The sequence below is a fragment of the Micropterus salmoides genome, unplaced genomic scaffold (genome assembly GCF_014851395.1).
Source record: "Micropterus salmoides isolate LMB-PRFRI ecotype aquatic unplaced genomic scaffold, ASM1485139v1 Ms_hic_scaffold_10, whole genome shotgun sequence".
NCBI classification, from domain to species: Eukaryota; Metazoa; Chordata; class Actinopteri; order Centrarchiformes; family Centrarchidae; genus Micropterus; species Micropterus salmoides.
This window is the reverse complement of record NW_024040041.1, coordinates 34,560,025-34,572,723: the sequence shown is the minus strand read 5'-3', so window position 1 is coordinate 34,572,723 and position 12,699 is coordinate 34,560,025. Positions and strand designations below refer to the sequence as shown.

Genomic DNA, 12,699 nt, shown 5'->3' with positions numbered 1-12,699 from the left:
GGAGGACCTGCAGGCGAGGGGGGGGGGGGGCCACGGTCCGGCTGGAGCCACGTCTCTGGAGGACCTGCAGGCGAGGGGGGGGGGGGGGCCACGGTCCGGCTGGAGCCACGTCTCTGGAGGACCTGCAGGCGAGGGGGGGGGGGGGCCACGGTCCGGCTGGAGCCACGTCTCTGGAGGACCTGCAGTACATGGAGAAACTCTCCAAATCCACCGAACCTCTGCGCAGGATGAGTTGGCACTGACCGTATTCTCCACCATTAAACTAGCAAAACTGGAGTTGGACGCCCCCCAAACGCAACTGCGCCACGCGCTTAATGTCACGCACCCGTTAGAACAGGGCCCCTGGCCCCAAACAGCAGCTTTGTTGTGGAAAACTTCAGTGAACAACTTCTGGGAGATGATTTTGTGCAAATAAAATAAAACTGTTGGTACAAAATATTTTATTATCTTCAGACTAAACGATACAAAAGCTGAGTTTAACAGTAAAAATAGTGACAGAGCTCCACCTGTCAGACACATTCACGTCAGAAGCGCAGTGAGAACGCTCTGTACGACAGGTTGGTGAAGACGTCGATGTGGTCGCTGCTGCCTCCTGCTGTCAGCACCTGCACAGACACAAAACACACCGTTACCGCCGTGATGGACTTCCTGTTTCTTTACGTCCATCTCAGACTGCAGCTGCTGTGGACGCTCGAGGCGACAGACAAACCCCGACTGGCCTCCATCACACTAATGATGCGTTCAGGGTCTCAGCGCAGACGCCGTCAGCTCTCTGATGTTACGTATGTGATGCGTTCAGGGTCTCAGCGCAGACGCCGTCAGCTCTCTGATGTTACGTATGTGATGCGTTCAGGGTCTAGTGTATGTGATGCGTTCAGGGTCTCAGTGCAGACGCCTTCAGCTCTCTGATGTTACATATGTGATGCGTTCAGGGTCTCAGCGCAGACGCCATCAGCTCTCTGATGTTACGTATGTGATGCGTTCAGGGTCTCAGCGCAGACGCCATCAGCTCTCTGATGTTACATATGTGATGCGTTCAGGGTCTAATGTATGTGATGCATTCAGGGTCTCAGCGCAGACGCCATCAGCTCTCTGATGTTACGTATGTGATGCGTTCAGGGTCTAATGTATGTGATGCATTCAGGGTCTCAGTGCAGACGCCATCAGCTCTCTGATGTTACGTATGTGATGCGTTCAGGGTCTCAGTGCAGACGCCGTCAGCTCTCTGATGTTACGTATGTGATGCGTTCAGGGTCTCAGTGCAGACGCCGTCAGCTCTCTGATGTTACGTATGTGATGCGTTCAGGGTCTAATGTATGTGATGCGTTCAGGGTCTCAGCGCAGACGCCGTCAGCTCTCTGATGTTACGTATGTGATGCGTTCAGGGTCTAATGTATGTGATGCGTTCAGGGTCTCAGCGCAGACGCCGTCAGCTCTCTGATGTTACGTATGTGATGCGTTCAGGGTCTAATGTATGTGATGCGTTCAGGGTCTCAGCGCAGACGCCGTCAGCTCTCTGATGTTACGTATGTGATGCGTTCAGGGTCTAATGTATGTGATGCGTTCAGGGTCTCAGCGCAGACGCCATCAGCTCTCTGATGTTACGTATGTGATGCGTTCAGGGTCTAATGTATGTGATGCGTTCAGGGTCTCAGCGCAGACGCCGTCAGCTCTCTGATGTTACGTATGTGATGCGTTCAGGGTCTAATGTATGTGATGCGTTCAGGGTCTCAGCGCAGACGCCGTCAGCTCTCTGATGTTACGTATGTGATGCGTTCAGGGTCTCAGCGCAGACGCCATCAGCTCTCTGATGTTACGTATGTGATGCGTTCAGGGTCTAATGTATGTGATGCGTTCAGGGTCTCAGCGCAGACGCCGTCAGCTCTCTGATGTTACGTATGTGATGCGTTCAGGGTCTAATGTATGTGATGCGTTCAGGGTCTCAGTGCAGACGCCATCAGCTCTCTGATGTTACGTATGTGATGCGTTCAGGGTCTCAGCGCAGACGCCGTCAGCTCTCTGATGTTACGTATGTGATGCGTTCAGGGTCTAATGTATGTGATGCGTTCAGGGTCTCAGTGCAGACGCCGTCAGCTCTCTGATGTTACATATGTGATGCATTCAGGGTCTAATGTATGTGATGCGTTCAGGGTCTCAGCGCAGACGCCGTCAGCTCTCTGATGTTACGTATGTGATGCGTTCAGGGTCTCAGTGCAGACGCCGTCAGCTCTCTGATGTTACGTATGTGATGCGTTCAGGGTCTAATGTATGTGATGCGTTCAGGGTCTAAGCGCAGACGCCGTCAGCTCTCTGATGTTACGTATGTGATGCGTTCAGGGTCTCACTCGGTGCTCGGTGCTGTTGGTGTTGAGCTGCAGCGTGTTGAGGTTCTGTGGTGAACAGGGGATCTGAGCTTTGACTTCTCCCCCCAGCAGACAGTGAGACACGAACGGGCCTTCACCCACTGCCAGGATCTGAGGAGGAGGAGAACGTGTTATTAACACACATACATGAACACACACACACACACATACACAGTGACCTCACCATGTCCTGGTGGAAGGCGGCTTGTCTCTGGCAGCCGGTCAGAGGGAAGATGGAGGTCGGCGACAGAGAGCGGAGATGCCACAGAGACAGAGACGGACCTCCGCCACACAGCTGGAGCACAAACAACACAAAGTCACCGCCACCTCCCTAAAACACCACCTGTAACCACGGTAACTACACATTTAGTGATGTCGGCGTTCCCTCACCATCCAGTCAGAGTCCGTGGTCAGACAGCTGATCCATTTACCGTACTGAGGCCGGGCACAGCTCTGAAACACACAAGACTCTGTTCACTTTTCTTTGTTTTAAAAGGAGGAAGCGTTTACACACGACGAGCTGATCCGCAACGTACATTTACACAGAGCGACACAACAGGAGGCTGCTGGGAGAAAAGTCAGCGAGGAAGCTGAACTAACGGGTAAGTTCTGCAAATACGTGTCTGTTACTTGATTCCAGCTTTCGTCGTACTTTACTATGAAAGACGTTAGTGTAGCCCTGATGGGTCAGAACTCCATTCAGAAAACGAGCATTTTAAAAGTTGTTTGCTTGTCATCTGGCTGACAGACCTGACAAAGCATGACTTCATATTTTTAACAAATCAGCATCATGTAGTCGTTATTTCAGCACCAGTTTGAGAACTAAATCACAGCAAAATGTTTATTTTGGGTTCAAACAGCTGTAGTGTTGGCGAGTCGTCAAACTCGATAAACACGATGGGAAACTAAAATTTGTGTGAAACCTACACATGGAAAAAATAAGACAGACATGATGAATAAAGCAGCTGTAGCGTTTCTCACCTCGTACTTGTGGACCTCGACGCAGTGGACAGACTGACCCGTCCTGCTGTCTGATCAACAGGACATCAGCGTTAACATTAAATCTGGCATTTGTTGTTTTCTGATAGGCGTGAGACCAGCATGGCCGCCATCACTCACCCCACATCCTCACGGCTCCGTCCTCGCCCCCCGACAGGATCTCGGCGTCCCTCTCCCTCACGCTCACACAGTGGATGTAGTCCGAGTGCCCGCGAAGGACCGACTGAAAACAGAGACCGCCACAGAGCTCAGTCACAACGCCACGCCCCTCCAGACGTATTTAACCATGAAACACCTGAACACGGCCGTCAACGTGTCTCCACTCGGGCGGAGCAGCAGAGGTATGACTGATGAAGCTGACCTTGAAGGCTCCGTGCTCCAGGTCCAGGATGTGGATGTTGTTGTCTCCTCCTCCAACCACAAGACTGTTATCCTGAAACACAGCGATGAGAGACAGAGCTGAGCCGACGCCATCTGTTTCCACAGCAACAAGCATCAACCGCCATCAACAACTGAGAGCTGATTGAAAGGAAGTTTTTCTTTGCCTCTGTCTCCTAGTGCTGCTCTTGGTGGGAACTGTTGGGCTTCTGTAAATATCATCATAGAGTTCGGTCTAGACCTGCTCTTAATGAAAAGCGCTGTGAGATAACTGTTGTTGTGATTTGGCGCTATATAAATAAAACTGAATTGAAAAATTGATTTCTGTTCGGATTCTTAAAGGGCCACAACACCTTCAAGATAAAAGCATCTCCATCCACCCAACATCTGTCCAACATCCATCCATCACCAGCAAACCATTAATCCAACATCTGTCCAACATCCGTCCATCACCATCAAACCATTAATCCAACATCTGTCCAACATCCATCCATCACCAGCAAACCATTAATCCAACATCCATCCATCACCAGCAAACCATTAATCCAACATCTGTCCAACATCCATCCATCACCAGCAAACCATTAATCCAACATCTGTCCAACATCCGTCCATCACCACCAAACCATTAATCCAACATCTGTCCAACATCCATCCATCACCAGCAAACCATTAATCCAACATCCATCCATCACCAGCAAACCATTAATCCAACATCTGTCCAACATCCATCCATCACCAGCAAACCATTAATCCAACATCTGTCCAACATCCGTCCATCACCACCAAACCATTAATCCAACATCTGTCCAACATCCATCCATCACCAGCAAACCATTAATCCAACATCCATCCATCACCAGCAAACCATTAATCCAACATCTGTCCAACATCCATCCATCACCAGCAAACCATTAATCCAACATCTGTCCAACATCCATCCATCACCAGCAAACCATTAATCCAACATCTGTCCAACATCCGTCCATCACCATCAAACCATTAATCCAACATCTGTCCAACATCCGTCCATCACCATCAAACCATTAATCCAACATCTGTCCAACATCCGTCCATCACCATCAAACCATTAATCCAACATCTGTCCAACATCCGTCCATCACCATCAAACCATTAATCCAACATCTGTCCAACATCCGTCCATCACCATCAAACCATTAATCCAACATCCATCCATCACCACCAAACCATTAATCCAACATCTGTCCAACATCCATCCATCACCATCAAACCATTAATCCAACATCTGTCCAACATCCATCCATCACCACCAAACCATTAATCCAACATCTGTCCAACATCCGTCCATCACCATCAAACCATTAATCCAACATCTGTCCATCTAACATTTGTCCATCCAACATCTGTCCAACATCCATCCATCACCATCAAACCATTAATCCAACATCTGTCCAACATCCATCCATCACCACCAAACCATTAATCCAACATCTGTCCAACATCCGTCCATCACCACCAAACCATTAATCCAACATCTGTCCATCTAACATTTGTCCATCCAACATCTGTCCAACATCCGTCCATCACCACCAAACCATTAATCCAACATCTGTCCAACATCCGTCCATCACCACCAAACCATTAATCCAACATCTGTCCATCTAACATTTGTCCATCCAACATCTGTCCAACATCCGTCCATCACCACCAAACCATTAATCCAACAACTGTCCAACATCCGTCCATCACCACCAAACCATTAATCCAACATCTGTCCAACATCCATCCATCACCACCAAACCATTAATCCAACATCTGTCCAACATCCGTCCATCACCACCAAACCATTAATCCAACAACTGTCCAACATCCATCCATCACCACCAAACCATTAATCCAACATCTGTCCAACATCCGTCCATCACCACCAAACCATTAATCCAACAACTGTCCAACATCCGTCCATCACCACCAAACCATTAATCCAACATCTGTCCAACATCCGTCCATCACCACCAAACCATTAATCCAACATCTGTCCAACATCCGTCCATCACCACCAAACCATTAATCCAACATCTGTCCAACATCCATCCATCACCACCAAACCATTAATCCAACATCTGTCCAACATCCATCCATCACCAGCAAACCATTAATCCAACATCTGTCCAACATCCGTCCATCACCATCAAACCATTAATCCAACATCTGTCCAACATCCATCCATCACCACCAAACCATTAATCCAACATCTGTCCATCCAACATCTGTCCAACATCCATCCATCACCACCAAACCATTAATCCAACATCTGTCCATCTAACATTTGTCCATCCAACATCTGTCCAACATCCGTCCATCACCACCAAACCATTAATCCAACATCTGTCCATCCAACATTTGTCCATCCAACAACTGTCCAACATCCATCCATCACCATCAAACCATTAATCCAACATCTGTCCAACATCCGTCCATCCAACCATCTCTACAATACCGATCCATCTAACATCTGTCCTCTATCCATCCTACATCCAACAGCTATCCCACATCCATCCATCACCACCAAACCATCTATCCCTGATTGATCCATCCATCTATCATCCAACACCTGTCCGTCCATCCATCCTCTGCCTCTCATCCGGGTCGGGCCCCAGCAGAAGCATGTTTTCCAGCTCCTCCTGGAGGATCCTGTGGCGTTCCCATTCCAGATGAGATATATAATCCCTCGAGCGAGTTCTGGGTCGACCCCGGGATCTCCTACCAGGAGGACATGCCTGGAAAACCTCCAAAGGAAGGCGCCCTGGAGGATCCTGATCAGATGTTGAACCATATCAGCTACTCCGAGCTCTGAAGTTTGTCTGACTAATATTTAACAAAACACGGAGTCTAGGGTTTGAGCAGATCTGATACAAAGCAGGAAACACGTCTGCTGTTTGTGTCTGGACTCACTCTGGGGTTGACGACCATGGCGTTGATCTCCGGGATCTCCAGACTGGATCTGAGGACAGAGACGAAACACAAAGCTCAGAACCTCCAGTCAGGCGACAATGAGCAAACAGAAAGACAGCGTGCGGCGTCTCTCACTTGTAGTTGGGTCTTTTCGTCCACACAGGTTTGACGTTCTGAGGAAACAGAAGGTCAGATATCAGTTCAGAGTGAAGCTGATGAACATGTGTCTCTCCGCTCCTTCAGGGCGGGAGGAGACGGCGAGCGGCTTCAAGTTACGGAGTTCAAGTCATCTCTGTTTCTGCAACTGAACACTTTTCCTCCACTAAAGTCCAGATCACCCGACATCTACTGTCCCTGTCCTCTCCACCCTTCGATGTTCAGTTTAAAGCGACAGTTACCTTCTTGATGAGCTCGGCCCAGCTCCAGGCGCTGATCTCGCCGTTTCCTGCGCTCAATAATTGGCAGTCGTTGGAGAGCAGAGAGAAGACGGGACCTTCGTGAGCTGACGGAGAGAAGAGGAGACAGAACGTCCAGTCAAAACAATTATTTTGAATATGAAACTGCTTAAAATGAAGATTAAAGGCTGAATTATAAAAACGTTTCGTTGTTACAACACTGAACTAAAATGTGAAACGAAGGACGAACCAAGCAGGAACCTCCGGCTCTGAAAAGTGAAGCCAGTGCTGAAGCACCTTAAACCTGCGTTCTCTCTAGCAGCCAGCAGGGGGCGACTCCACTGGCTGCAGAAAGAAGTGTGATTGTATAGAAGTCTATGAGAAAATGTTTCTACTTGTCAGCTGATTTATTCCCTCAGTAAACACTTTCCTGATGAGTTTCTGGTCTCAGTCGCTAGTTTCAAGTCTTCTTCAACACAGCATGATGTTCATTTAGTAAATTATGGTCCCATTTAGAGGAACAGAGACCAGGAAGCAGGGGAGGCTTTAGGGCGGGGCTACAAGCTGATTGACAAGTCAGAGGCGACTCGTATCTGCTGCTCTGTGTACATTTAACCAGCGCCACTGAAAAAGTCATTTTTCAGTATGTCCATTTTGTTTTAAGCCTGTTTGTCTTTAGCCAAAATTAGCATCCCGGCTACTATGACAGTTAATGTGAATTGCAGATGCACCTTGCTAACCAAGCTAGCTAGCTCCACCCTCTCGTCCAAATATGGTCACGTCTGGATCCAAAAAAACCAAGATGGCAACGACCAAAATGCCAACCTAGGTGCTTCAAAACGGCAGTCCACAAACCAACGGGGGACGTCACGGCGGCTACGTCCACTTCTTTAATGGCTCAAACACACAGACTTAATATTCATGTTTAAATTCAAATTAGCTTTATTGGCATGAATATATAGCAACAATATTGCCAAAGCTATATATAAAGTATATAAAGTAAAACAAATATATAGAAAATAAAAATTCGGTAAAAATAAAAATTTTAAAAAAGTAAAGAAGTAAAACAATAAGCGTGTGTGTGTGTTAGTATGTTAGAAAATGAAAATAATATTAAATTAAAATAAATAAATAAAACAATAAGCGTGTGTGTGTGTTAGTATGTTAGAAAATGAAAATAATATTAAATTAAAATAAATAAATAAAACAATAAGTGTGTGTGTGTTAGTATGTTAGAAAATGAAAATAATATTAAATTAAAATAAATAAATAAAACGCTAAGCGTGTGTGTGTTAGTTTGTTAGAAAATGAAAATATTAAATTAAAATAAATAAAACAATAAGCGTGTGTGTGTGTTAGTATGTTAGTATGTTAGAAAATTAAAATAATATTAAATTAAAATAAATAAAACGGTAAGCGTGTGTGTGTTAAAATAAAAACTAATAATTAAAACATTTAAATAAACTAAATAAATGACACAGTAACGTGTGTTATTATAATAATATTAAAACATTCAAATAAAATGAATAGATAAAACTGTGTGTGTGTGTATTAATAGGCAAAAAAAACCCAAACTAAACTTAATTAGTCCATTAAAAATAAATAAATAAATCAGTATCAAATGTGAAATTTAAAAACAACAATTATTAAAATATCAAACCATCAAAATAATAATAATTTGAAAGTTTCCCCTGGTTGTCCTCAGTTTGTGGCATGATGATAAATTTTAAATAACTGAAGGGAAGACGATGAACTGAATGCGTCATCACTCACCTGTGAACGTGAGAACTGGTTTCTGACTCAGTGCGGTCGCATCTGGACTCAGAGCTGCAGACAGGCTGCAACAGGTAACCACAGTGATTGTTAGTCTTCATTAATAACACGCCGACTGTTTTAATCTCTCAGGTGTTTCTGTCCCCACCTGAAGAGGGCGATCTCTCCGTAGTTGTTTCCAGCTGCCAGATATCGACCACAGGGAGAAAAACTCTGGGAGAAAACCGACATGTGGAGGAGCTGCGGAGCACAAACGTGATGATTTAAAATCAGATTTATTACACTGATCAGAGCAGCCAGCTACAAATCACTGCTTTATATTCTGTTATATTTTATCACTTTGAATTGAATTTTGTGTTTACCTTCACATAAATAAAAGATATTTCCACCCTAAAGGGGGTGGAGACCCGGGTTCAATCCTCCACTGTGTCCCTGAGCAAGACATTTAACCCCTCGTTGCTCCGGAGGTGAGTGACCTCTGACATGTATAGCAATTGTAAGTTGCTTTGGATAAAAGCGTCAGCTAAATGAATAAATGTAAAACCAGGAAAATTAAGTGTTTAATGCACAAAGGCCCCCCCCCCACTCATGTATTTCAGCACTTCATATTTCTTCTGAATCAAAATATCTTCACATCTTGTTATTGTCCTTATGTCCCCACCACTTTTCAACACAAAGCGACGCTCTTGGGTCCAGGGGCCCCAAATATACAGTTAATCCTGCTGTGTTTTGGCCCCATCAGGTGGTCTTATCTAAGATGATGATGATGATGATGATGAGTACCATGATGTCAATATAGATCCTGATATTTGCAAAATTCCACATAAAATCATCATTATGGCGTAAAACGAGAACATAAACTACATTATCTTTTTATAAAATGTTGGCTGAGAGGAAGGAATGAAAAAAACGTGTTCAAAAGGTCTGAAAACATGTTTGTAAAACAGTGATGTGGTGTTTGTTTAATGTGCAGGTGAGCGAGCCAGCTAATGCAAAAACACTGGTCTGCTCCTTTAACAGCTCACATGGCTATTAGTCCACAGTTAACATTTGTGAAACGTTAAATATCTGTACTTAATATTTTGGTACGATAATCATTTGAGTGGTAGCTCGGTGTCATTTCATTAAAGCACATTTGTAAATCTTTTTGAAATAGACACAGGTGACTTTAGCTCTTATAAATCTCCACAAACTGCTCTAAGATTAGTCTCGTCTAACTTGTAACTTTAACAGCCTTGTAACATATTTAACCGTAACCCGAATAAATCAGGAAACCTTATTTAGCATGAAAGTGTATTTAAACATGTTGTCCTATGCGAGCATTTTTACTAATAAGCATGAAAACACAAATTTTGACAAATTCTGAACGGAGTTTGGTCTGAAGCGCTCAAACACACACACACACACAGAAAAGGGATCAATACATTGATCTTTTTACAACACGGGGGATGGGGATTGTATTTCCCCCTCTGCTGTGCTAAAATGTAAAGATCTAAATGAATTTAAAATCAAAGTTCACCATCTCATTGTACGTTTACAGATGCTAACGTTAAGCAGCCGCATTTCTGACAACAACACAAAGCGCGGATCCAGCAGGAGCTCAGGTTCTGGTCTAAACTCTGGGTGAGACTCTGTAACTCAGGTGAATAAAGGAGACCACGTTTACCTCTACCGGACCCATCCTGCCGAGCTCAGCACCGGGTTCCGAAACCGGAGCAAAAGTCGGTAATTAAAACAGAGAAATCGCGATCGACGCGAAGCGAAGAGGGAAGGAGCTGAATCCAGGCGAGGAAATATGACGTCTTTGCTGACACAAGGGCTTCTGGGATATGTAGTACACAATAAGCAGTGTTTTTTTTGTTTTTTTAATTTGCAGGCCAGGAGAAAGCATAATTTCTAAATCTAAGAAATAAATATTAAGACCAACAAATAAAAATGTTAATTGTTATCTTTTAATATCTGTTTACATTTTGGCATGACTACATTTATGGAGGTTAAAATATGTCCAAATCATAAAGAAAGTCTAATTCCTAAATATAACAAATAAATAAATAATAAATAAGACAGACAAATAGACGGGTTTCTTGTGTACAAACACTACTGGATGCGCAGCCAGCGAACAAAAGCGCTTCGGTAGCCGGGCAGAAGACTGTAATCAACGTAGATTACGCATTGTTTGTAAATTCTTGTTGACTTAATAATAAACTACCGTTTCAGAGATTCTGTTTGTTTGTGTTTCATTTTATATTAATATAACATACGCGACCGCGCAGCAGGTCAGCGACACCAGAGATAACGTTGTTGAAGTCAGCTGCTAGCTAAAAGGCTAATGGCTAACGAGGGAGAGAGATGTTCTTTTATTGTTCCAGTAAAGTGGATTCATTTCTAAAACGCGCTGCTGAACAGGTTTCCCGTCACTTTTAAGGTTGGGGTGCGGTGGTGGAAAGTACTTGTAACATAACAGGTAACGTGACTATTTACTTTTAATACCTAATAATAATAATACAGTAATATTATTACTTTTTAAATTAATAATAAGTAAAAAGTAACGGTTGACAATGGATGGATAAAACAATGTGTTGCACTTTCACTTCTTGTTTTGATTAGAGGAATAAAAGCTGTTTGTATGTATATGAACATATTTGTTTTTTAAAATAATGTTCTACTATTAACCATAATAATACTCGTAAAGTCTGTTTTTTTTTTCCTTATGTGTTGCTGTTTGTTATCTCCTCTTTCATTCATTCACAAAGCTGAAACATTTGTTTACCACTGCGCTGTTTATTACAGGAGATCACTCTAAAAACTAATTCAGGGGACCTTTAGTCATTTCTTAAATATATATATATTGTTGTGAAATAAAAAATCAAGTTCTTAGATACTGTTAGACTTTTTACTTGTAATTGTTATTTTAATGAGCTTGGATGACACACAAATTATGCCCATTGATTAAATATACTATCATGACTTGTCAGAGTTTAACATTTTCAGTTAATCACAAATTAATTTAATTTTAAGTTCTGTTAACGTAAAATACAATTTGTTGACATTTAAATGGTCCACAGTTTCCCTCTCTTGCGTGTGCGGGCATGTTCAAGGCCAGACGAGTGACCACAGGGCCACAGCTGAAACTCACTGAAGCGTAATGTGTAAGTAAGTAATTTTATGCTTAATTACACATATTTGCATTCCTCAGGATTCTGTTGGTGATAGCCTACTGTAACCGAATACCGAAATCTGGAAGTCCTTACTCTGAAATTTGAGCAGTGTTGATAGTACAGTGTGTACCGAGGTAAAGTTAGCTAGTAGCTGTAGCCTGTCACTGATTGAGTAGGCTTACATGCGGGAGTAATAGGTGGCCAGGCAGCCAGGGAAAACATCTCGGCAAGATGTCTTCATCTGGGATTACCCATTAGCCACCGCGCCGGTTAGCATGTAGGCTAGCTACGTTTATAAACTACAAGTAGCTACATTAGCCAGTTAGCTGGCTATGATTCAGATGAAAAGAAATACTAAAGATAACTCGCTTACACACAACTTAACTCTTGTGAGGATCAACTTAATTATTAAGTTCATGTTACTTAGAAATGTGTTTTATTGTGGCCAAAAAGCTTCTTCACCTAACTTAAAACATTATGTTGGATCAACTTAAATACTTGCATTCATGTTGACAATTATTAAGTTACTTAGAAATGTGGCCTAAAATGTAATTCACCATACTCAAAACATTGCTTTGAATTAATGTAATTCTGCCAGCAGTCTTAACTTAAAAATTAAAGTGGAAAACGTTAAAATATTTTTTTTGTTGACCCAGTGTGCAAATATTTATAATTTCCACAAAAACTAAAACCAAA

The 12,699-nt window shown here is 43.3% G+C and overlaps 1 protein-coding gene across 2 annotated transcripts; it reads right to left on the bottom strand.

Annotated features, from left to right (window-relative positions):
• Positions 1-423: 423 nt before the first annotated feature.
• thoc6 (THO complex 6) lies at positions 424-10,659 on the bottom strand. Of its 2 annotated transcripts, none has more exons than XM_038709213.1 (13): positions 10,512-10,659; positions 8,994-9,085; positions 8,846-8,910; positions 7,076-7,179; positions 6,813-6,850; positions 6,678-6,726; positions 3,724-3,795; positions 3,483-3,585; positions 3,345-3,394; positions 2,754-2,816; positions 2,548-2,658; positions 2,346-2,474; positions 424-605 (listed from the first exon to the last, which is right to left on the bottom strand). In XM_038709213.1, exons 1-13 carry the CDS (start codon positions 10,524-10,526, stop codon positions 525-527), a joined length of 972 nt encoding a protein of 323 aa, XP_038565141.1. In that variant the 5' UTR covers positions 10,527-10,659; the 3' UTR covers positions 424-524. The 2 variants fall into 2 exon arrangements, with proteins under 2 accessions (XP_038565141.1, XP_038565148.1); XM_038709220.1 differs by lacking the exon at positions 10,512-10,659 and adding an exon at positions 9,208-9,280.
• Positions 10,660-12,699: the final 2,040 nt, after the last annotated feature.

Coding starts and splice junctions, on each gene's coding strand:
- thoc6 (XM_038709213.1), bottom strand. Junction 3,586..3,723: donor TGGAGCACGGAGCCTTCAAG/GTCAGCTTCATC, acceptor CTCTGTTTTCAG/TCGGTCCTTCGCGGGCACTC. Junction 2,817..3,344: donor TCGAGGTCCACAAGTACGAG/GTGAGAAACGCT, acceptor TGTGTGTTTCAG/AGCTGTGCCCGGCCTCAGTA.